At 49.2% G+C, this 24,634-nt stretch overlaps 1 protein-coding gene across 1 annotated transcript; it reads right to left on the minus strand.

The window, feature by feature from the left end:
• Positions 1-6,439: 6,439 nt before the first annotated feature.
• GUCA2A (guanylate cyclase activator 2A) lies at positions 6,440-23,863 on the minus strand. Its single transcript, XM_077257417.1, has 3 exons — positions 23,756-23,863; positions 19,322-19,523; positions 6,440-6,592 (listed from the first exon to the last, which is right to left on the minus strand). Exons 1-3 carry the CDS (start codon positions 23,816-23,818, stop codon positions 6,528-6,530), a joined length of 330 nt encoding a protein of 109 aa, XP_077113532.1. The 5' UTR covers positions 23,819-23,863; the 3' UTR covers positions 6,440-6,527.
• Between the last annotated feature and the right edge of the window lie 771 nt (positions 23,864-24,634).

The raw sequence follows: 24,634 nt of genomic DNA on the forward strand, positions 1-24,634 counted from the left end.
TCTCTTCATTTTTCCCAGAGCTGTATATAGAGTTCCCAGCATAAATGAGTACACCCCCTGTATGCTCAGTGCATTATATATAGAGTTCTCAGTATAAGTGAGTACACCCCTGTATTATCAGTGCATTATATTTACAGTGCTTGATATAAATATGTAGAGCAAGGAACAAGGTGGTGACACATTACAGCGTCCATCTGTCTCCATCTGCAGAGCCTGGAAGCTGGAGGAAGAGTGCTGACAACTTGTCTCCAGTACATAGGGGTCCGGTTGTCGGATCAGGAGACACTTGTCCACTGGGGTTAAAAAATGTTCTACTGTATGTAACTCAGTCTTGTAAAAAATGTGGAAATTGTTTTTCTGTTCCATGAGATATTGATTAAAATCTTACTTTTCAAAGTGGTGTACTAATTTATGCTAAGCATTGTTTAGATAATGCACTGATAATACAGGGGTGTACTCACTTATACTGAGCTCTGTATATAATGTACTGATAATACAGGGGTGTACTGATTTATGCTGAGCTCTGTGTATATAGTGTACTGAATACAGGGGTGTACTGATTTATGCTGAGCTCTGTATATATAATGTGATAACACAGGGGGTGTACTCACTTATGCTGAGCTCTGTGTATATAATGTAATAATAGTACAGGGGTGTACTGATTTATATTGAGCGCTGTATATATAATGTACTGATAGTACAGGGGTGTACTCACTTATGCTGAGCTCTGTATAACCACGTCCACAGACAGATACCCAAACATTTGCATAGAGATCACCTTAGCCGGGGGTGAAGTCTCCGCCATATACATGGCATTATACTTAGGAGCATGCACACAGCCTTGCTTGCGCCATGCCTGCATGGCTTTTCCTCGGAGGTCCGCTCCATTAGGACGCGTCATCGGCCCGTTATCCTTGACTGTGTAATGAAGGCCCAGTGCTTGATATGTTCACATGAAATAAAAAAGAACTCTGGCTTTCCACTGCCCTGTGTACTCTTCTCATGTATTTATTATTATTATTATTTATTATTATAGCGCCATTTATTCCATGGCGCTTTACATGTGAGGAGGGGTATACATAATAAAAACAAGTACAATAATCTTGAACAATACATGTCACAGCTGGTACAGGAAGAGAGAGGACCCTGCCAGCAAGGGCTCACAATCTACAAGGGATGGGTGAGGATACAGTAGGCGAGAGTAGAGCTGGTCGTGCAGTGGTTTGGTCGATCGGTGGTTACTGCAGGTTGTAGGCTTGTCGGAAGAGGTAGGTCTTCAGGTTCTTCTTGAAGGTTTTGATGGTAGGTGAGAGTCTGATATGTTGTGGTAGAGAGTTCCAGAGTAGGGGTGATGCGCGAGAGAAATCTTGTATGCGATTGTGGGAAGAGGAGATAAGAGGGGAGTAGAGAAGGAGATCTTGTGAGGATCGAAGGTTGCGTGCAGGAAAGTACCGGGAGACGAGGTCGCAGATATATGGAGGAGACAAGTTCTGGATGGCTTTGTATGTCATGGTTAGGCTTTTGTACTGGAGTCTCTGGGTAATGGGGAGCCAGTGATTGACAGAGGGGAGAAGCCGGGGAATAGCGGGGGGACAGGTGGATTAGTCGGGCAGCTGAGTTTAGAATAGATTGGAGGGGTGCGAGAGTGTTTGAGGGGAGGCCACAGAGCAGGAGGTTACAGTAGTCGCGGCGGGAGATGATGAGGGCATGGACTAGGGTTTTTGCAGACTCTTGGTTTAGGAATGTACAGATCCGTGAAATATTTTTGAGTTGAAGGCGGCAGGAAGTGGAAAGGGCTTGGATATGCGGTTTGAAGGAGAGATCAGTGTCAAGGATTACCCCGAGACCGCGAGCTTGTGGGAGCTGTGTGGGCAGCCGTTTACTGTAATGGATAGGTTCGTTGGGGGGGTCGCTTGAGATGGGGGAAAGACGATGAATTCTGTTTTGTCCTTGTTAAGTTTTAGAAATGTAGTGGAGAAGAAGGATGAAATAGCGGACAGACATTGAGGGATTCTGGTTAGTAGGGTGGTGATATCTGGTCCAGAGATGTAGATCTCTGTGTCGTCAGCATACAGATGATACTGAAAACCGTAAGATTCTATGAGCTGTCCCAGGTTGCAGATGAAGAGCAGGGGCCCTAGAACTGAACCTTGTGGGACTCCAACAGATAGGGTGCGAGGTGAGGAGGTGGTGTGTGAGTGGGAGATGCTGAATGTCCGGTCTGTTAGGTATTACGAGATCCAGGATAGGGCCAAGTCTGTGATGCCAAGGGATGAGAGGGTCTGTAGTAATAGGGAGTGATCCACTGTGTCAAAGGCAGAGGACAGGTCCAGGAGGAGGAGGACAAACTAGTGTTGCTTGCTCTTGGCGGTTAATAGGTCATTGGTGACCTTAGTTAGGGCAGTTTCAGTGGAGTGGTGTGACCGGAAGCCAGATTGTAAGCGGTCGCAGAGGGAGCAGGAAGATAGATGGGAGGACAGTTCAAGATGGAGGTGTTGTTCCAGTAGTTTTGAGGCATAGGGGAGAAGGGATATAGGGCGATAGCTAGATACAGAGGATGGGTCAAGAGAGGGCTTTTTGAGGGTAGATGTTATTGAGGCATGTTTAAAGCTTGAGGGGAAAACACCAGTTGTTAGTGATAGGTTGAAGAGATGGGTTAGGGTTGGGCTGAAGACTGTGGCGAGGTTTGGGATGAAGTGGGATGGGATCGGGTCAAGTGCACAGGTGGTGATATGCGATCTTGAGAGTAGAGTGGAGAGTCGATCTTCTGTAATGGTGGTGAAGCTTGTTTTGGAGGAGGAGGGCTGGGCAGTTGGAAGGGCTCTGGAGGTTGTCGACTAACTCTCTGATGTTCTCAATCTTCTGCTTGAAAATGAGGCAAGGTCTTCAGCTGAGATGAGTGGGGAGGGAGGAGGTGCTGAGGACGGAGGAGACAATTGAAGGTGTTGAATAACTGTTTAGGGTTGTGAGACAGGGAGGATATGAGAGATGAGAAGTAGGTTTGTTTTGCTGTGGCGAGTGTGGTCTTGAAAGTAGTGAGAGACTGTTTAAATGCGATGAAGTGCTCGTTGGAGTGGGATCTTTTCCATCTCCGCTCAGCAGCCCTGGAATCTCGCCTCAGTTCTTTGGTCAGGCTGGTGTGCCACGGCAGTCTGTTGACTTTGGTATGTGTGAGAGGGGCAAGAGATTCCAAAGCTACAGCTATTGTGGTGTTATATAGAGCGGCAGCGTCATCCGCATTGTGTAGGGAACTTATATCTGTGAGAGGGAGGAGGGATTCAGTGAGTGAGTGTAGATCAAGGTATTTAAGATAACCAGGGTCGACGTCAGCGTTATCCTGCGTCCTGTCCTGTATGGGCGGCCTGCAGCAGGAGGCGCCTGGTCCTGTGTTTGGCGTTATCCTGCGCCCTGTCCCGTATGTGGCGGCCTGCAGCAGCAGGCGCCCAGTCCGTGTTTGGCATTATCCTGCACCCTGTACCATATCGCGGCCTGCAGCAGGAGGTGCCCGGTCCCGTGTGTGGCGTTATCCTGCTCCCTGTCCCATGTGTGGCATTATCTTGCACCCTGTCCCATGTGTGGCGTTATCCTGCACCCTGTCCCATGTGTGGCGGCCTGCAGCAGGAGGCGCCCTGTCCCATATGTGTTGTTATCCTGTGCCCTGTCCCATGTGTGGGGTTACCCTGCACCCTGTCCCATGTGTGGCGTAACCCTGCACCCTCTCCCGTGTTTGGTGTTATCCTGCATCCTGTCACATGTGTGGGGTTACCCTGCACCCTGTCCCATGTGTGACGTTATCCTGCGCCCTGTCCCGTGTTTGGCGTTATCCTGCACCCTGTCCCGTATGTGGCGTTATCCTACACCCTGTCCCATGTTTGGCGTTATCATGCACCCTTTCCCATGTGTGGCGTTATCCTGCACCCTGTCCCATGTGTGGCGTTATCCTGCGCCCTGTCCCATGTTTGGCGTTATCCTGCACCCTGTCCCGTGTTTGGCATTATCCCGCACCCTGTCCCGTGTTTGGCATTATCCCGCACCCTGTCCCATATGTGGCATTATCCTGCACCCTGTCCCATGTGTGGCGTTATCCTGCACCCTGTCCCGTGTTTGGCATTATCCCGCACCCTGTCCCATATGTGGCATTATCCTGCACCCTCTCCCATGTGTGGCGTTATCCTGCACCCTGTCCCATGTGTGGCGTTATCCTGCACCCTGTCCCATGTGTGGCGTTATCCTGCGCCCTGTCCCATGTTTGGCGTTATCCTGCGCCCTGTCCCGTGTGTGGTGGCCTGCAGCAGAGGCGCCCGGTCCCATGTTTGGCGTTATCCTGCGCCCTGCCCTGTATGTGGAGGCATGCAGCAGGAGGTGCCTGGTCCCGTGTTTGGCGTTATCCTGCGCCCTGTCCCGTGTGTGGCGACCTGTAGCAGGAGGCGCCCGGTCCGTGTTTGGCATTACCCTGCACCCTCTCCCGTGTGGCAGCCTGCAGAAGGAGGCGCCGGTCTGTGTTTGGCGTTATCCTGCACCCTGTCCCATATGTGGCGTTATCCTATACCCTGTCCCATGTTTGGCGTTATCCTGCACCCTGTCCAATGTGTGACGTTATGATGCACCCTGTTCCGTGTTTGGCGTTATCCTTCACCCTGTCCCATATGTGGCATTATCCTACACCCTGTCCCATGTTTGGCGTTATCCTGCACCCTTTCCCATGTGTGGCGTTATCCTGCACCCTGTCCCATGTGTGGCGTTATCCTGCACCCTGTCCCATGTTTGGCGTTATCCTGCGCCCTGTCCCGTGTGTGGTGGCCTGCAGCAGAGGCGCCCGGTCCCATGTTTGGCGTTATCCTGTGCCCTGTCCTGTATGTGGCAGCCTGCAGCAGGAGGCGCCTGGTCCCGTGTTTGGCGTTATCCTGCGCGCTGTCCCGTGTGTGGCGACCTGTAGCAGGAGGCGCCCGGTCCGTGTTTGGCATTACCCTGCACCCTCTCCCGTGTGGCAGCCTGCAGAAGGAGGCCCTGGTCCGTGTTTGGCGTTATCCTGTGCCCTGTACCATGTGGCGGCCTGCAGCAGGAGGCGCCCAGTCCCGTGTGTGGCATTATCCTGCTCCCTGTCCCGTGTGTGGCGTTATCCTGCATCCTGTCCCGTGTGTGGCGTTATCCTGCATCCTGTCCCGTGTGTGGCGTTACCCTGCACCCTGTCCCATGTGTTGCGTTATCCTGCACCCTGTCCCGTGTTTGGCGTTATCCTGCGCCCTGTCCCGTGTGTGGCGGCCTGCAGCAGGAGGCGCCCAGTCCCATGTGTGGCGTTATCCTGCGCCCTGTCCCGTGTTTGGCATTATCCTGCACCCTGTCCCATGTGTGGCGTTACCCTGTGCCCTATCCCATGAGTGGCGTTACCCTGCACCCTGTCCCATGTTTGGCTTTATCCTGCACCCTGTCCCATGTGTGGCGTTATCATGCACCCTGTCCCGTGTTTGGCGTTATCCTGCGCCCTGTCTCGTGTTTGGCGTTACCCTGCACCCTGTCCCATGTTTGACGTTATCCTGCACCCTGTTCCGTGTGGCAGCCTGCAGCAGGAGGCGCCCGGTCCCATGTGTGGCGTTATCCTGCACCCTGTCCCATGTGTGGCGTTATCCTGCACCCTGTCCTGTGTTTGGCACTATCCTGCACCCTGTCCCGTGTGTGGCGGCCTGCAGCAGGAGGTGCCCAGTCCCATGCGTGGCGTTATCCTGCACCCTGTCCCGTGTTTGGCGTTATCCTGCGCCCTGTCCCGTGTGTGGCGTTATCCTGCGCCCTGTCCCGTGTGTGGTGTTATCCTGCGCCCTGTCCCGTGTGTGGCGTTATCCTGCGCCCTGTCCCGTGTGTGGCGTTATCCTGCGCCCTGTCCCGTGTGTGGCGTTATCCTGCGCCCTGTCCCGTGTGTGGCGTTATCCTGCGCCCTGTCCCGTGTGTGGCGTTATCCTGCACCCTGTCCCATGTGTGGCGTTACCCTGCACCCTGTCCCGTGTGTGGCGTTATCCTGCACCCTGTCCCGTGTGTGGCATTATCCTGCGCCCTGTCCCGTGTTTGGCGTTATCCTGCACCCTGTCCCATGTGTGGTGCCCTGCAGCATGAGGCGCCCGGTCCCTTGTGTGGCGTTACCCTGCACCCTGTCCCGTGTGTGGCTTTATCCTGCGCCCTGTCCCATGTGTGGTGCCCTGCAGCATGAGGCGCCCGGTCCCGTGTTTGGCGTTACCCTGCACCCTGTCCCGTGTGTGGCGTTACCCTGCACCCTGTCCCGTGTGTGGCGTTACCCTGCACCCTGTCCCGTGTGTGGCGTTACCCTGCACCCTGTCCCGTGTGTGGCGTTATCCTGCGCCCTGTCCTGTGTGGCGGCCTGCAGCAGGAGGACATTTATTTGCTGTTCTTTCTCAGTGTCGGTGATCAGTACAGACAGGATAGGAAGAGATCTCGGCACCATCTTTATTAATGTGTCACATGGCACAGAAAATTTCCCGTAACCAGAGGAGAAGATCCGCGGCGACGGCGGCAGTTGATTAGCAGCCACTGCATGCTGCAAATGCGCAAACTTCACATGCATCCATGTTATCTGCGACCCGTCCTGGAGGGAAACATACGATCATTAGACACGTATATAAAGGATCCCACAAACATTACATCTGTGCACACAGTACACACCCAACACTGACATCACAACCCCAAGAAGGGAAAGTGCTGGAATGATGGAAACGTAGTGACGGGAAACAGAAGCCAAATATTTAAGACCTTGTGATGTCCCCAGTCTGGAGGCTGAGCATCGTGCAGAAATCCCCCGAATGAGGAAGGTTCTACAAATAATCAGGAACTGCTGCCAGCAGCTCCTGTGTAATCACCGACCAATGAAGTGCTCGATGTGCTCAATAAAGACGCTGCCGGCAGCTCCTGTGTAATCACCGACCGACCAATGACGTGCTCAATAAAGACGCTGCCGGCAGCTCCTGTGTAATCACCGACCGACCAATGACGTCCCCAATGTGCTCAATGGAGACAAGTCCGGAGACGCTGAAGCCACAGGAGCAGGTTTAGGCCACACAGGCTGCTCACAGTAGTGCGAGGAACATGCTGCCTGGGTTGTGCAGAGAAATGGCTCCTGTAACACTTTGAAAAAATGTCGGTAGCACCATATTTTCAAATCAGTATCAAGTTTATCCAGTGATTTCCAGACTTCCGTGACTTTTCTGTCTTGGTGTTACAATGTCAGTGTAGAGGATAGTACAGTATATACAGTATAAAATTCCACTATAGAGCACACCGTACAGTTTATGCTGTTATATTATAAATGGCACCATAATGCAGTGTTCTGTTTTTTTGCACTTATTGAAATTTACATATTGTTAATTCAGACTGAAGATGGTAAAACTACAAAGGAAGACATGGAAGCAAGAAGTAAAGAAACGTGACAATCCAGAATGTGTGCTACACCTCAGATTCTTCACAGTACCTCGTGCCACACTGATGACACGTTTACACACCTTTGGCTTCTCCAGGTCTTACTGGGAATGGCAACCAAGGAATAGGTTGTCTCATCAAGATGTCGTTAGTGGAATCATGGGAATTCAGAAAGTGTTTTGCAGGTGCAGTGATGGTGCACAGCTCCAGACAGAGCTGAGCCTATTCCACAGCTGTCCTGGACCAGAACAACCACTCAACTCGATAAAGAGAAACAACCATCCAACATCACTAAGACCTGAGATCAATCCAGAAAATTGCTACAACCTGGAAGGTATCCTCAAGTCAGTAATAAGATGAAACTGGCTCATGAGTGTCGCCCCAGAAAGGAAAACCAAGAATGACCTTTGCTGCAGAGGATAAGTTCATCAGTTACACCAGCTTCAGAATCCGCAAAGTGACAGCAGCTAACAGCCTCCATAAACAGTGCACAGACAGTAACATCCTAACATTAACTGTCCATGTGCAAAAACTGTCAACCATTACAGAGGGGGAGCAGAGCCATGGACACAAGCTGTGTTGTCACTGTGTATGGCGTGCAGCCCTGTGCCATGGATTACCATGCTGTGTATACATTTCAATGCTGTATATTGAGCATGCTGTGTGTGCAGCCCCAGCTGTATGTGGGTGTGAGGGACGACGGAGAGGTCTCTCCACTCCCGAAATGTGCCCCACCCTTGGGATTCCACAGGATCATTGTTTTCCTTTAATTAAACTCCAGGAACAAGCCGTTTGAAGCTCTGTGACTAGCAATTGGCCAAAGGGTGTGAGCTGTAGTGCAGCTACAGCCAAACTGGATTTCTTTGTCTAACTCAAGCACTACAGGCCACAGCAAGGCTCTGGGATGTTAAATCTGGAAAATGACCTATAGTATCAGAATGCAAGATCTCTGAGCCTAGCCAAGCACATTCTCAGAACCGGCATTCCTTCCTCCACACACCCGTGCCTGGCAGCCATCTGTAAACCCCTGTGTTATGAAGTTATTAAGCATAGCTACCAGGAATTACATATGGTAGGCATATTTGGTCTCCCTGCGCAGATAAAATCCAGCAGAATCCAGTGGCACTGCTGCCGTCCCATTCAGAGCTTCGGGAGGAAAGTTATGAGCCGCCACAGTTTTGGACAGAAAATCATACTTTCAGATATGGGAGGAGAGAGGCTGCACAGCCCAAGGATGGACACAGTGTGGGAGGGAGCAACCTAGGAGGCCAGAGGTAACTCCTCATTTTGAGCTGAGTTTTCAGCTAGCAGGAGGATCCGTTACCTGACGCGGCCAGGAAAGCCCGTAACTAAGATTTGGGCCTGTGATTCATCAGCGCCTCCCTGTGGCCACATGCTACATAACATGGTAATTGTAATCTATCTGTATCCTACCCTTGTACTACACTCCTGACTATACTTGTATACTGTTCTTGTATATACAGCTCTGGCAAAAATTAAGAGACCACTGCAAAATTTTCAGTTTGTCTGATTTTTCTCTTTATCGGTATATTTGAGTAAAATGTAAATTGTTCTTTTATTTTATAAACTACTGACAACATGTCTCCGAAGTTCTAAGCAATACATTTTGTATTTATTTTATGAAAATGAGAAAAGGTCAAAATAACAAAAATATGCATTGTTGCAGACCTCAAATAATGCAAAAACCAAGTTCATAATCATTTAGAAACAACAATACTAATGTTTTACCTCAGGAAGAGTTCAGAAATCAATATTTGGTGAAATAACCATGATTTTTAATCCCAGCTTTCATGCGTCTTGGCAGTTTTCCACCAGTCTGTCAAACTACTTTTGGGTGACCCAGGGCCGGCTCCAGGTTTTAGAGGGCCCCGGGCGAAAGAGTCTCAGTGGGCCCCCCCTTTAACACATAGCACGATTCATGATGCACAGATACAGCAGAGAAATATAGCATAGCCACATAGCATATAACACAGCCCACGTAGCATATAGCACAGCCACGTAGTGGATAACACAGCCCACGCAGTATATAACACAGCCCACGTAGCGTATAGCACAGCCATGTAGTATATAACACAGCCACGTAGTATATAACACAGCCACGTAGTATATTGCACAGCCCACATAGCATATAACACAGCCACGTAGTATATAACACAGCCATGTAGTATATTGCACAGCCCACGTAGCATATTGGCCAGCCACGTAGCATATTGGCCAGCCACGTAGTATATTGGCCAGCCATGTAGTATATTGGCCAGCCACGTAGTATATTGGCCAGCCACGTAGTATATTGCCCAGCCACGTAGTATATTGCCCAGCGACGGAGTATATTGCCCAGTGACGGAGTATACAGCACAGAGTCACATAGTATACAGACTTAAAATAAAAAATAAACATATACTCACCCTCCGATGAAGTTCTGGCCCTGTACCGCACGCGACAGCTTCCGGTCCCAGGGCTGGTATGAGCGCAGGACCTGTGATGACGTTGCGGTCACATGACCGTGACGTCATGGCAGGTCCTTCTCGCATACCATCCTTGGCACCGGAAGCTGCCGCTTGCATGGAGCGGTCACTGGAGTGTTGCGAGGAGCGGGAAAGGCGACGGATGGTGAGTATAGCAGGTTTTTTGTTTTTTTATTATTTTTAACATGACATATTTTTACTATTGATGCTGCATAGGCAGCATCAATAGTAAATAGTTGGGGACACACAGGGTTAATAGCAGCAGTAACGGAGTGCGTTACACCGTGGCCCGTTACCGCTGCCATTAACCCTGTGTGAGTGGTGACTGGAGGGGATTATGGAGCGGGCACTGAATGTGGGGAGGAAGGAGTGGGCGCCGGGCACTGACTGCAGGGGAGGGACTAATCGGACTGTGCCCGTCGCTGATTGGTTGCGGCAGCCATGACAGGCAGCTGCCGAGACCAATCAGCGACGACAGAGGCCGCGACCAATGAATATCCGTGACAGAAAGAAAGACAGAAGGACAGACAGAAAGACGGAAGTGTGACCCTTAGACAATTATATACATATATATATATATATATATATATATATATATACTTCTCACCTGTGTCTTGCCTCTCTGTTGTGTTTTCTGTCTCTCTTCTTACATCTTTTCTGTCTCCCGCTCTGATTTTTATATTTCCTTAATCCTTTCTGCCTTCTTCTCCCTGCTTGTCTGTGGCTCCACCCCCGACATTTAGTCCCGCCCCTCCATGGCTCTTCACAGTGTGAGAGCTGTGACGCTGCTGGAGGGGAGGGATCCTGTGCTTCTGCTGCTGACTGCAGGTGCGGTGAGTAGTGTCACAGCGTGTGTGACTGACTGTGTGCCCCTGCTACACTGCAGCCAGCAACTCTCTGCACGTCCGCGCGCACTGCCAGCGCTCTGCTCCAGTCCTCACTATGCAGAGAGGAAGGAGCAGAGAATGAGTGCGCGCAGCTGCGCTGATACCCGGTGTTCCAGCACGCCGGCTGTACCAGGAGTGGAGAGCAGAAGTGAGGGGCCGCTCGGGCCCCTCTCTGCTCACCGGGCGGGCACCATACGCCAGTAAGGGTAGGGCTGTAATGCCCTGATGGCGGCCCTGCAGGGGGGGATGAAGTCCGGCTTCGGGGCCCCCCCAGGAGCGCATGATGCGCATTAGTGTCGGCAGAAGTGTCTTACCGTTATAGGCCCCCTCCGTCTCGTCAGGGCCCCGGCACTTGCCCGGGTACGCCGGGTTCTGACGCCGGCCCTGGGGTGACCTTATGCCACTCCTGGTACAATAATGTCAGCAGTTCTTCTTTGATGGCTTGTGACTGTCCATCTTCCTCTTGATTATATTCCAGAGGTTTCCAATGGGGTTCAGGTCTGGAGATTGGACAGGGATGTGATGACCTAGCTGTGTGGCATGGCGCATTGTTCTGCTGGAAAAACCAGTCCTCAGAGTTGGGGAACATTGCCTGAGCAGAAGGAATCAGCTGTTTTTCCAAGATAACCTTGTATGCCGCTTGAGTCAAACGTCTTTCGTAAACAACAACCTGCCCAATTCCAGCCTTGCTGTAGCCTCCCCAGATCATCACCGATCCTCCACCAAATTTCACAGTGGGTGCAAAACACTGTGGCTTGTATGCCTCTCCAGGTCTCCGTCTAACCATTAGCCGACCAGGTGTTGGGTAAAGCTGAAAATTAGACTCATCAGAGAAGATTACCTTACTCCAGTCCTCTATGGTCCAATCCTTGTGGTGTTTGGCAAACTTCAGTCTGGCTCTCCTTTGCTTCTCATTGATGAAAGGCTTTTTTCTAGCTTTACATGACTTGAGCCTGCCTCTAGGAGCCTGTTACGAACTGTTCTTGCCATGCACTTCACCCCAGCTGCCATTTGCCATTCCTTTTGTAGGTCACTTGATGTCATTCTGCGGTTGCTGCGTGACATTCGAATAAGATGATTGTCATCCCAGTCAGTGGAGAGTCGTTTTCATCCTCTGCCGGTCTGTAGCTTTGTTGTCCCCAATGTCTGCTGCTTGACCTTGTTGTAATGGACTGCCGTCTTAGAAATTTTAAGAATGGAGGCAACATGACACTCACTGTGTCCCTCTACTAGTAAAGCCAGAATTGAGCCCTTCTTTTCCTCACTCAAGACTTTTCAACTCCTTTGGCATGGCTAAAAGTCATTTTTTAATTCCTATTAGGCTGGTTTCACATTTGCATCTGTGTACGCAGCGTTTCATCCGCATACTACTGCATGCGTCCTGCATACATATCTTTAATATGGTGTACTCAGGGACATGCGTTTGCATGTGGTCGCCTGCGGATGCATACGAATGCGTAGTTTCTTGGTGTGCGGCGGAGTCCTGCAAATGCAACATGTTGCATTTTTTGAAGGATAAAAAATTTGTCAAATATGCGCAGGCATGCATATGCGGATGAGTGCTTTAAAAATCGCATTACTGTCTATGGGAACGCATGCATACGCATGTCCTTGCATACACATGCGTTGGATGCGCTTCCGTACTTCGGACTGCGCATGTCCAGGAACCGATTGCGACACACCTTCCTGGAATTATCGAACGCATGCGCATTAAAAACGCAAACGCAGGCAAAAAACGCATACAAACTCATGCACACGCAGCGTTTTTTTGACATCATGCGCAAGCTGAAAAAACTGCTGCGTTAGCATGCGCTTTTGCATGCGTTGGCGGATGATACACTGCGCACATAGACGCAAATGTGAATCTAGCCTTTTGGGATATTCCTAGCACTTGTTTTGCTGTTCAGCTTGTCCTAATGCAGGAGGATTGTGAACACCACAGCAGGGTTTTTATACTTTACTTTATTAAATAAGATTTGGTTCAGGTGATCACCCAATCAGAAGCACAGTAAGTAGAATGAGGCGTCCTCTGGTGGGAATTCACCTGACACTGGAATGGAATGGCTGTCAGACATGGAGAGAAGCCGATTTTCATACAACTGTGCAGTGGGCTCTTCATTTTTGCCAGAGCTGTATATACCTGTATCTTTCTTGTGCGCCTTTTAGTGATTAATTATAAAATTAATCTTGAGCTGCTCTTTTATCTCTATTCACGAATCCAAACGTCAGCACACTCGGTTGGTTATTATACGCTACCCCGAGGTTGGTTTCTGACCCGATATAAGCCTGCTGTTGGATATATATATATATATATATATATATATATATATATATATATATATATATATATATTATACCCAGCCTGGACCGGTGATGTATATCCCCCCTCACTGGGAGCGCCTCAATAGCTCGTAGCTATAAGGGAAGCCTTTCTGGCAACTATTTGCCCTTGGTGCAGTTCACTGGCTGACCTGGGGTAAGTGGTGGTGCCAGAGAGCAGATCCCTGCTGGGTCCTTCTCTCCCCTCCCCAGAGATGAGTGAAGTCGACACACCCCTTCCCCTGTGCGATCCATCACAGTGGGTTACTCTCCTCACCGTCCTGGTGGTGCTAATTGTCATTACAGTAATTTGCTTATCTACAATGGCTACGATGGTGCATAGTGCAGCGGGTCATGGGTGCGGTGCTCAGCATGGAGTCTCAGCACATGCAGCTGGGATTGAATGAGACAAATACTGAACCCTCATATCACATATCTTACTATTCATTACTGGCTTTATTATGGGGTGTTTCCTATACTGGTATCTCTGGAGTATTTCCCACACCGGTATCTCTGGGGTGTTTCCCATACTGGTATCTCTGGGGTGTTTCCCATACCGGTATCTGTGGGGTGTTTCCCATACCGGTATCTCTGGGGGGGTTTCCCATACCGGTATCTCTGGGGGGGTTTCCCATACCGGTATCTCTGGGGGGGTTTCCCATACCGGTATCTCTGGGGTGTTTCCCATACCGGTATCTCTGGGGTGTTTCCCATACCGGTATCTCTGGGTTGCTTCCCATACCGGTATCTCTGGGGTGTTTCCCATACCGGTATCTCTGGGGTGTTTCCCATACCGGTATCTCTGGGGTGTTTCCCATACCGGTATCTCTGGGGTGTTTCCCATACCGGTATCTCTGGGGTGTTTCCCATACCGGTATCTCTGGGGTGTTTCCCATACCGGTATCTCTGGGGTGTTTCCCATACCGGTATCTCTGGGGTGTTTCCCATACTGGTATCTCTGAGGTGTTTCCCATATTGGTATCTCTGGGGTGTTTCCCATTCCGGTATCTCTGGGGAGTTTCCCATATTGGTATCTCTGGGGTGTTTCCCATACTGGTATCTCTGGGGTGTTTCCCATATTGGTATCTCTGGGGTGTTTCCCATACTGGTATCTCTGGGGTGTTTCCCATATTGGTATTTCTGGGGTGTTTCCCATATTGGTATCTCTGGGGTGTTTCCAATACTGGTATCTCTGGGGTGTTTCCCATACTAGTATCTCTGGGGTGTTTCCCATTCCGGTATCTCTGGGGAGTTTCCCATACTGGAATCTCTGGGGTGTTTCCCACACTGGTATCTCTGGGGTGTTTCCCATTCCGGTATCTCTGGGGTGTTTCCCATATTGGTATCTCTTGGGCGTTTCCCATACTGGTATCTCTGGGGTGTTTCCCATATTGGTATCTCTGGGGTGTTTCCCATACCGGTATCTCTGGGGTGTTTCTCATATTGGCATCTCTGGGGTGTTTCCCATACCGGTATCTCTGGGGAGTTTCTCATATTGGTATCTCTGGGGTGTTTCTCATATTGGTATCTCTGGGGTGTTTCCCATACCGGTATCTCTGGGGTGTTTCCCATACTGGTATCTCTGGGGTGTTTCCCATACTGGTATCTCTGAGGTGTTTCCCATATTGGTATCTCTGGGGTGTTTGGAGGGGGGCCCCTGCAGGACGGCAGACACTGAGGGCAATTCCTGCAGCTCCGCTGCCTACAAGAGAGAATGGCAGTGGAGCCAAGCTGCACGGATCTGGATCGCCCCACCAGGGCCTAGGGGTACTCGGTACCAGGTCTGGTGGTCATTAAAGGGAAAGTCACAGTGGCAGCGACCCGGTCCATGGCCCTGGTAGTCCAAATTGAAGGAAATATCTTTAAAGGGTTTATTGAAATAAGGGTATTCGTGACGCCACTTGTGGTATTCGGTCAGGGGTGACCGACGCTGCTTAAAGGGGTCCTCTGGGGAGTTGTGGCACTGCAGCAAGGATGGTATGGCTTCGCACAGGTGAAGCTGGGTCCCCAGGGCTCCCGGTGTATTTGACAAGGATGGTGTGGTGCCAGAAATAAACAGAGGACACAAGGTTGCAGTCTTTTTACCTGGTTTACTGGTGGTTTATGGCCACAGTCCAGGGTACCAGCAACAGGTGACGGTGGAGTCCAGGCAGCCTGAAAACGAGTTGAACTCCCCTTGTCAGGTCAGATTGGGGGCCTTCCACTATGCGCTCAATAATAGTCCCTTGCTGCCTATGGCTTCTTCCAAGGTCCTCTCTCACTCTCTGTCCTGAGACCGTTCCTGCTATCTACGGTGACTCCGGGCTTTGCATGTCACTGTACCTCAGGGTTTAGATGTGGGCAAGTTACTTTCAATATCCTGCCCTCTGGTTTCTGTTGTGGGGCATACACTCCCACAAAGCCTCAGACTCCCGGTGTCTGGTCCCTGCACTTCAGCTTGGAAAGGAGCCCAGTCACAGCTCCCTTCCAGCTCCTCAATTCTCCTGTGCTCCTTCCTCTGTTTCTACAGACTAAACTAACTCCTCCAAACCAGAATTTATATAGGGAAGTTCCCCTGAAACCGGGTCTGAAGCTCCCCCTTCTGGCCTTGAGTCAGAACGTGTTGAAAGTACAGATTACCTGTCATAGTGATCCTCCTCATTTCCAGGCATGGCATCACCCTCCCCAAGAGGAAGGCAGTACCACTGTGGTACCCGAACTCCTGGGATGCCAAAGATCTGTCCTGCTTCCTGCCCGCACTTCCTGTCTGATACAGCAGTGTGGCTGGATGATGCCGGCATTCAGCGCACGGCTATGCCAGTGAAAAAGCTACCAGCGATGAAGATGCTGCGGCTGCCAGGGATTGTGTGTGTGTGTGTGTGTCTGCGGGGAACGTGCAGAGAGGTGACTGGTGAGGGTGTGTAGAGGGCAATGATGGAGGTGATGGAGAGGACAATGATGGAGGTTGGGGAGAGGACAATGATGGGTGTGGGGGATTGGGATGGGAGGAAGGGGGACTTATAATGGACTTAGGAGGAGGGGGAGGATGACGTTCGATTTGGATGTAAAATGAATTGGGTGGTGGAGGAGGGTGTCAAGCCACTGATAGCGTCCTCCCCCATCTCACAATTCATTATGATGCTATTGGTGACTTAAAATTTATTGAGTGGGAGAGGAGGCGATAAGGTGCATAAGACCATTTATAATGAACTGAAAGGTGGGAGAAGACGCTGTCAGGGACTTGTCATGAATTGGGAGATGGCGGAGGAGGCTCAGTACCTGATAATGTCTCCTCCCACCCCCAAATTCATTATGATGCTATCAAGGACTTATAATGAACATAGGACAGGCACTAAGGCTATGTTCACACACTCAGGATTTGCAGAAGAAAAATCTGCTGCTTGTCCTAAAGTGTTGACAGGGAGAAAGTTGCCTAAAATACATTTTTTTCCCAAATTTTTTACATGTTTTTGTTGCGTATTTTCCCACAGTCATTAGTACAGGTGAAATACACTGCAGGAACTGACATTATAAAGATTTTAATCTGCTGCAAATCTGCAAGGAAAAAATAAGCAACGTGTGCAGGAGACATCGGTGATCTCATTCACTTTTCCTGTACTGTAAAACCTTCCATATTCTCTATGTGCACATAGCCTTACAGGTCATTGGGGAGACTCACAGAGAATGAATAGTTTATATTATTATAGTTAATGGGGGGCACAGTGCTGCTTATCACTTTATATTTATATTGGTGCGTGGCTAATAATATATTAATGGTGGGGTACATATCTGTATTCAGGGGGGAGACATGTAGGTATACAATGTATGTGATCTTGTTATTTTCAGGGCTGCGACGATCATCGTGACAAGATGAGTCATGGCTGGGAGATGTCGACATGAAGATCTGACCAGATGGAGAAGAAACAGGAGAAAGCGGCTCTAATCAGACGACACGTCAGCGGTAAGTGTCTGGATGTAGATATTATTCTGTATCTGCACTGTGTGACGTGGAGTGATAATGTTATCTGTAAAATCCCTTATTCTACATTCTCACATGTATGTGAAATCTCCGTGTGTTGCCAGATATTTTTTATCAGACGGCACAAGGACTCATAGAGTTTTATAGGTCCATTCAGACATACCTGAAAATCACAGATCTGAGAATGAGATCCGTGAGGGTCAGAGAAAGTCCTGTTCTGATCTGATTTTGATGATCAGAATAGGACATGCTCAATGCATCTGTAAAAGCGGGCAGCACACCGACACAACACATGGATACAAGAACTTAGCCTTATAATCTATAGCACAGTAGTGTACTCACTGTGCAGCACAGTCCCTTAGTATATAATATACTCACTTATTGTTTATATCACAGTCCCTTAACCCTTTCACGACATGCGCAGTAATAGTACGGTGCATGTCGTGTCTCCCCCTTTGATGTGGGCTCCGGCGGTGAGCCCGCATCAAAGTCGCGACATGTCAGCTGTTTTGTACAGCTGACATGTGCGCGCAATAGCGGCGGGTGAAATCGCTATTCACCCTCCGCTATTAACCTGTTAAATACCGCTGTCAAATGCAGACAGCGGCATTTAACTACCGCTTACGGCCGGGCGGCCGGTAATGACCTCATCGCCGATCCCCGTCACATGATCGGGGGTCGGCGATGCATCAGGATGGTAACCATAGAGGTCCTTGAGACCTCTATGGTTACTGATGCCGGCCTGCTGTGAGCGCCCCCCTGTGGTCGGCGCTCACAGCACACCTGCATTTCAGCTACATAGCAGCGATCTGATGATCGCTGCTATGTAGCAGAACCGATCAGGCTATGCCAGCTTCTAGCCTCCCATGGAGGCTATTGAGGCATGGCACAAGTAAAAAAAAAATGTTTTTAAAAATCTGAAAAAAATATAAAAAATATAAAAGTTTAAATCACCCCCCTTTCGCCCCATCCTAAATAAAACAATTAAAAAAAATCAAACCTACACGTATTTGGTATCGCCGCTTTCAGAATCGCCCGATCTATCAATAAAAAAAGCATTAAGCTGATTGCTAGCGAGAAAAAAATCCGAAATGCCAGAATTACGGTTTTTTGGTCGCCGCGACATTGCATTAAAATGCAATAACGGGCGATCAAAAGAACGTATCTGCACCGAAATGGTATCATTAATGCCGCAATGCATTACTGGGAACAGAGCGTCACGAGGAGCATCGCTAAAGGCCTGGGCTAGATCCGGGGGCTGCCGGAAGGTGAGAATATAACTATTTTTTATTTTAATTCTTTTTTTAACAGGGATATGGTGCCCACATTGCTATATACTACGTGGCTGTGTTATATACTACGTGGGCTGTGTTATATACTACGTGGGCTGTGTTATATACTGCGTGGGCTGTGTAATATACTGCATGGGCTGTGTTATATACTACGTGGGCTGTGTTATATACTATGTGGGCTGTGCCATATCCTACGTGGCTGTGCAATATACTACGTGGCCTTGCTATATACTATGTGGCTCTGCAATATACTACGTAGCTGTGCTATATACTACGTGGGCTGTGCTATATACTACATGGCTGTGTTATATACTACGTGGCCTGTGCTCTATACTACGTGGGCAGTGTTATATACTATGTGGGCTGTGCTATATACTACGTGGGCTGTGCTATATACTACATAGCTGTGCTATATACTACGCGGCCGGCCGCGAACAATCAGCGACAGGCGCAGTCCGGCCGTGAATTGCCACAGGATTTGAGCCACGCTTCACTAATTGGTCGCGCCCAGCCGGCCGAATCCTGTGTATTCATTGCATTATTCTGAAATCTTCATAAATAAAGTACATACGTATTCTAGAATACCCGATGCGTTAGAATTGGGCCACCATCTAGTTAGATATAAGCCCGCTCCGTTAATAAGCTTATATGGGGTCAGAAACCAACCCCAGGTAGCGTATAAGTACTAGCCAAACTCACGGATGTGGGAAATCGGGTTTAGAGATAAAAAAGCAGCCCAAAATTAGTAGCAGAGATACTATGATCAATCCATGGTTAATGGGAGATTGTAGATGTTTTTCCTGTGTAATTATAAAATTGTTGTTATTATTTATTATTATAGCGCCATTTATTCCATGGCAGTTTACATGTGAGGAGTGGTATACATGATGAAAACAAATGCAATAATCTTGGACAATACAAGTCACAACTGGCACAGGAGGAAATGGTGGCATTCATTACCGAGTCCGCGCAGTGTCTCTGCAATCAGCGCTGTTTGCTCAGAGTCGCACAGATCCCGCAGTTCTGGGAAAACGTGGCTGCTGCAGATCTTCTCATACACAGGGATATTGTCGGCCTGTGCACGGTCCTCAGCCAGCGTCCTGCCATCCACAACTTCCTTCAGCTTCTTCACAGACTCAAGAGGAAAAGTGAGGTCTCCGACCTGAAAAATGGAACAAGACAGGAAATCCAAAACTATAGGTGTGAAACCAGGCTAAAAAGTGTATGCATCACCATCTTACCAAGTCACTAACAAGAAGGTCTAAACTCACATGAAGGGAGTGGAGCTGCAGCCCAGACACCAGTCCCTACGTATAAGAGGAGTCCGGATTACACCCAGCCGCTGTCAATCACTTCACTATGATGGCAGGGATGAAATACACATCTGTAGCAACTTGTGATCCCTCCTAGCTCCTATGTTCGACACTAAAAGTGGTGGTGGGAGTGTTGATTAAAGGTTTCTCCTGCATACAAGTGGACAGACCAGAATTTGGGGAACTGTCTCGGGAGTTTGGGAGTGTCCTCATGACAAAAATACAGTTGAATACAATATAAGAACCATCAGATGCCTGCTTTACATTCTGACTTCAGGCTGAAGGAAATGCTAAGGTCAACTGGCAGAGCAGAAGAGACCAGATTAGTAGCAGAGGAGAAGTGTGAAGGATGACATCAGAAAGATCATGGAGAATCCCACCACAGGTGAAGAACCTATGCCTCGCCATCCCACCTGACGTCACTATTCTGTCAGACGGATCACGTAATGCGGTCTCCCCACTGATACAAACATGACGTTCTGCACCCCCTGGGGACATGAAAGGTGACCTTGGCGCAGTTTTGCACAGATGCCCCTGTCCACACTGGCCCAGGGAGGCACTAGGAGTGAGAGGATGTGTCCCACACAGTCGCTGACGTGGCACCACACTCACTCACAATCCTGACAGGTTCCTTTCACTAGCAGCAGTGAAACAGAGCGCTGCCAACCTGGTAGGATTACCACCAGTTCCTCGTTAGATATAAGCTGTTAGCAGGATTATATCGAGCCAGAAACCAGCTGCGGTAGCATAGAAAGTTAAACCAAGAAAAAGATGTGTGGATTCATAGATCGGGATAAAAGAGCAGTTCAAGGTTAATTTATACAGTAGGGAAAATAAAGTATTTAGTCAAAAAGATGAGAGAGGCCTGTAATTGACATCATAGGTAGACCCCAACTATGAGAGTCAACATGGGAAAACAAACCCAGAAAATCACCTTGTCTGATTTGTCAAGATTTATTTTGCGAATTATGGTGGAAAATAAGTATTTGGTCACCTAAAAACATGCAAGATTTCTGGCTCTCACAGACCGGTATCTTCCTCTTTAAGAGGCTCCTCTGTCCTCCACTCATTACCTGTAGTAATGGCGCCTGTTTGATCTTGTTATCAGTATAAAAGACACCTGTCCACAATCTCAAACAGTCACACTCCAAACTCCACTATGGTGAAGACCAAAGCGCTGTCGGAGGACACCAGAAACAAAATTGTAGCCCTGCACCAGGCTGGGAAGACTGAATCTGCAATAGGCAGTGGAGACTTCATGCTGTATGGGGGGAATGTGCTGTGGAGACTTTAAGCTGTGTGGGGGAATGTGCTGCAGAGACTTTATGCTGTGTGGGGGAATGTGCTGCAGAGACTTCATGCTGTGTGGGGGAATGTGCTGCAGAGACTTTATGCTGCGTGGGGGCAATGTGCTGCGGAGACTTCATGCTGTGTGGGGGAATGTGCTGCAGAGACTTTATGCTGTGTGGGGGAATGTGCTGCAGAGACTTTATGCTGTGTGGGGGAATGTGCTGCGGAGACTTCATGCTGTGTGGGGGAATGTGCTGCAGAGACTTTATGCTGTGTGGGGGAATGTGCTGCGGAGACTTTATGCTGTGTGGCGGAATGTGCTGCAGAGACTTTATGCTGTGTGGGGGAATGTGCTGAAGAGACTTTATGCTGTGTGGGGGCAATGTGCTGCGGTGACTTCATGCTGTGTGGGGGAATGTGCTGCAGAGACTTCATGCTGTGTGGGGGAATGTGCTGCAGAGACTTTATGCTGTGTGGGGCAATGTGCTGCAGAGACTTCATGCTGTGTGGGGGAATGTGCTGCAGAGACTTTATGCTGTGTGGGGGAATGTGCTGCGGAGACTTTATGCTGTGTGGGGGAATGTGCTGTGGAGACTTCATGCTGTGTGGGGGAATGTGCTGCGGAGACTTTATGCTGTGTGGGGGAATGTGCTGCGGAGACTTTATGCTGTGTGGGGGAATGTGCTGAGGAGACTTTATGCTGTGTGGCGGAATGTGCTGCAGAGACTTCATGCTGTGTGGGGGGAATGTGCTGCGGTGACTTCATGCTGTGTGGGGGAATGTGCTGCAGAGACTTTATGCTGTGTGGGGGAATGTGCTGCGGTGACTTCATGCTGTGTGGGGGAATGTGCTGCAGAGACTTTATGCTGTGTGGGGGGAATGTGCTGCGGTGACTTCATGCTGTGTGGGGGAATGTGCTGCGGTGACTTCATGCTGTGTGGGGGAATGTGCTGCAGAGACTTTATGTTGTTTGTGGGAATGTGCTGCAGAGACTTTATGCTGTGTGGGGGAATGTGCTGCAGAGACTTCATGCTGTATGGGGGAATGTGCTGCGGAGACTTTATGCTGTGTGGGGGGAATGTGCTGCGGAGACTTCTTGCTGTGTGCGGATGGAATATACTTTGATGCAGAAGCCCTTTACAGCAACACTGGGTATAACCTGGGGTCTACTGCCGTCACGCACTACTTGTCCTGACAGACCAGTAGAGACAGAAAACATGATTCATTTATCATCCACCTGTTATGATTTGACCTTCACCAGTTACTTTACCTTTGATCGGGCCTTCTACAGCCCAGTGTCTGGTACAGCAATGGGGGCTGGATGTGCACCATCGTGCAGCAACCTGTTTATGGGTACGAGACATCTTGGCATTGAAAACACAAGTGCTGCAATGTATCGTTATCTCTCTTTTTCTATGGACAGGTATGGTGGAGGACTGTAACTTATTTATGGACCTTCTTAATAACAACGCTTTGAACATAACACCCCCAGCATCTCTGATGGTTGATTTTCTAGACCCCAAGATACTGAAAAATGGCGAACACATTCCAACCACATTGCATCAGAAGAAGACAAGGGCCAACAGTGCATGAGACCATTCACTCACCCATCAGTGAAATGTATCCCTGAGGGACAGTTCTTACGTCTCAGGAGGAACTGTAGCTATTTGAGGAATTCTGTGCTCAATCAAGTGATCGAACAGATTCAAGGCAAGGAACTGGCCATGGAGAGTTATCTCGAGAGATTAGGAACATTCCTGATATTGTGATTGCCCTGATGCCTTTAAATCTAAAAGGGCCACACCATCGCACACCATTAGCTTAATAACCACAAATAACAATCAGTGGAGAGATGGCTGAGATTTTTGGGGAAAATTGGGGCATTTTGCTCAGTGAACCAAAACTTTTACCCTTTAGTTCCCCAAATCCTTAAAGACCATCTGACCAATAGCCACTTATAGGCTGAACATGGGCAAGAGACTCTCTGGGTCCTTCCCTTGCGTAGGCTGCTCTGTAGGCCCCTTCATCATTTCTATTCCAAACTCCTCTATGCAAGTAGGACCACAGGGGTTTTCCAGCTGGTGGTCCCGCAATATCCTAGTGTATGTGGCCAAACCACCCAGGAGCTATGACTGAGGATGCAGGAGAGCATCTCCAGAATCTCAACGGCAAAAAAAGAGGAATCTAAGGGCAAGAAGCTGTCCTCGGTGGCTGCACACCTCCTGGAAGATGGCGCTGGATCCACCAACAGCCTCCGAGCTGTGGGCAGCGAGACGTAATATGGGGCGACGTCGTCAGCCCTTGGTCTGGGGTGAACTCTATGGGTTTGATGGACCCTGGCACCTTCTGGTTCCATGCTGGGTTGATGTTGCCTGCACTTCTCGTTGTTTCCTTCCATTTATAGACACCTGTAATTTATGGGTCTTACAATTATTGGGACACTCGGCCATTGGTCTGGGATACACCATATTGTATCACCCTTGTGTCACACTGCCCTGTTCTTGGCAGTTTACGTCTTCCCTATCTCCTTGTATTCTATGTACACATTTCCTTGTAGCCCCTGCAGACAGCTTTCTCTGCCCATGAGGGCTGTCACCCCACTTTCAGACGCCCAGAAATCCCGCAATCTCCAAGCTCACCCATTTCCTATTCATGGCTATGATTCATGAACCAGGAGACTCTGGGTGAACCCCTCACATACAGGCCAGCGACCATGAATGCTATATATCAGGACAGTTTCTTATGGTGCTCAGCCAGATCTGTCTGGTGCAGGCCGGTGGCTGGTTCTTACCTTCACTATGACTCCTGCGCTGAGGTGAATGAGGGCGAGGAGGCACAGCACCCGGGGCCACATGTTGAGGATTCACTGGTTCTGCCCGGGGCCCGGCTCCCACAGGCTTTTATGGCTGCGCTTATCTCTTGGGGACGGGGCTTGGCAGCCGATCCTGGCGTTACTGGGAACACTTACGGCTTTCAAGTGATCACCTGATGTTTATAGGCCGATATTGCAGGATATAAAAAGTGATCCGATGGGAGTTATAGTGATATGAGGGTCAATAAAACCAGATGGAATTACATGAATACAGCCGGCACTGGGCGAGCGGGAACGAATAGGGTGGTATATAAACAGCACTGAGTGGCGGTATATACTGTATGTAGTGTACAGCACTGAGTGGCAGTATATACTGTATGTAGTGTACAGCACTGAGTGGCGGTATATACTGTATGTAGGGTACAGCACTGAGTGGTGGTATATACTGTATGTAGTGGACAGCACTGAGTGGCCCTATATATACTGTATGTAGTGGACAGCACTGAGTGGCGGTATATACTATATACCGTGTACAGCACTGAGTGGCGGTATATACTATATACCGTGTACAGCACTGAGTGGTAGTATATACTATATGTAGTGTACAGCACTGAGTGGCGGTATATACTGTATGTAGTGTACAGCACTGAGTGGCGGTATATACTGAATGCCATGTACAACACTGAGTGGCGATATATACTGTATGCCATGTACAGCACTGAGTGGCGATATGTACTGTATGCCGTGTACAGCACTGAGTGGCTATATATTCTGTATGTAGTGTACAGAACTGAGTGGCGGTATATACTGTATGTAGTGTACAGCCCTGTGTGGCGGTATATACTGTATATTGTTGTG

This window comes from Ranitomeya variabilis, chromosome 4 (assembly GCF_051348905.1).
Source record: "Ranitomeya variabilis isolate aRanVar5 chromosome 4, aRanVar5.hap1, whole genome shotgun sequence".
NCBI classification, from domain to species: domain Eukaryota; kingdom Metazoa; phylum Chordata; class Amphibia; order Anura; family Dendrobatidae; genus Ranitomeya; species Ranitomeya variabilis.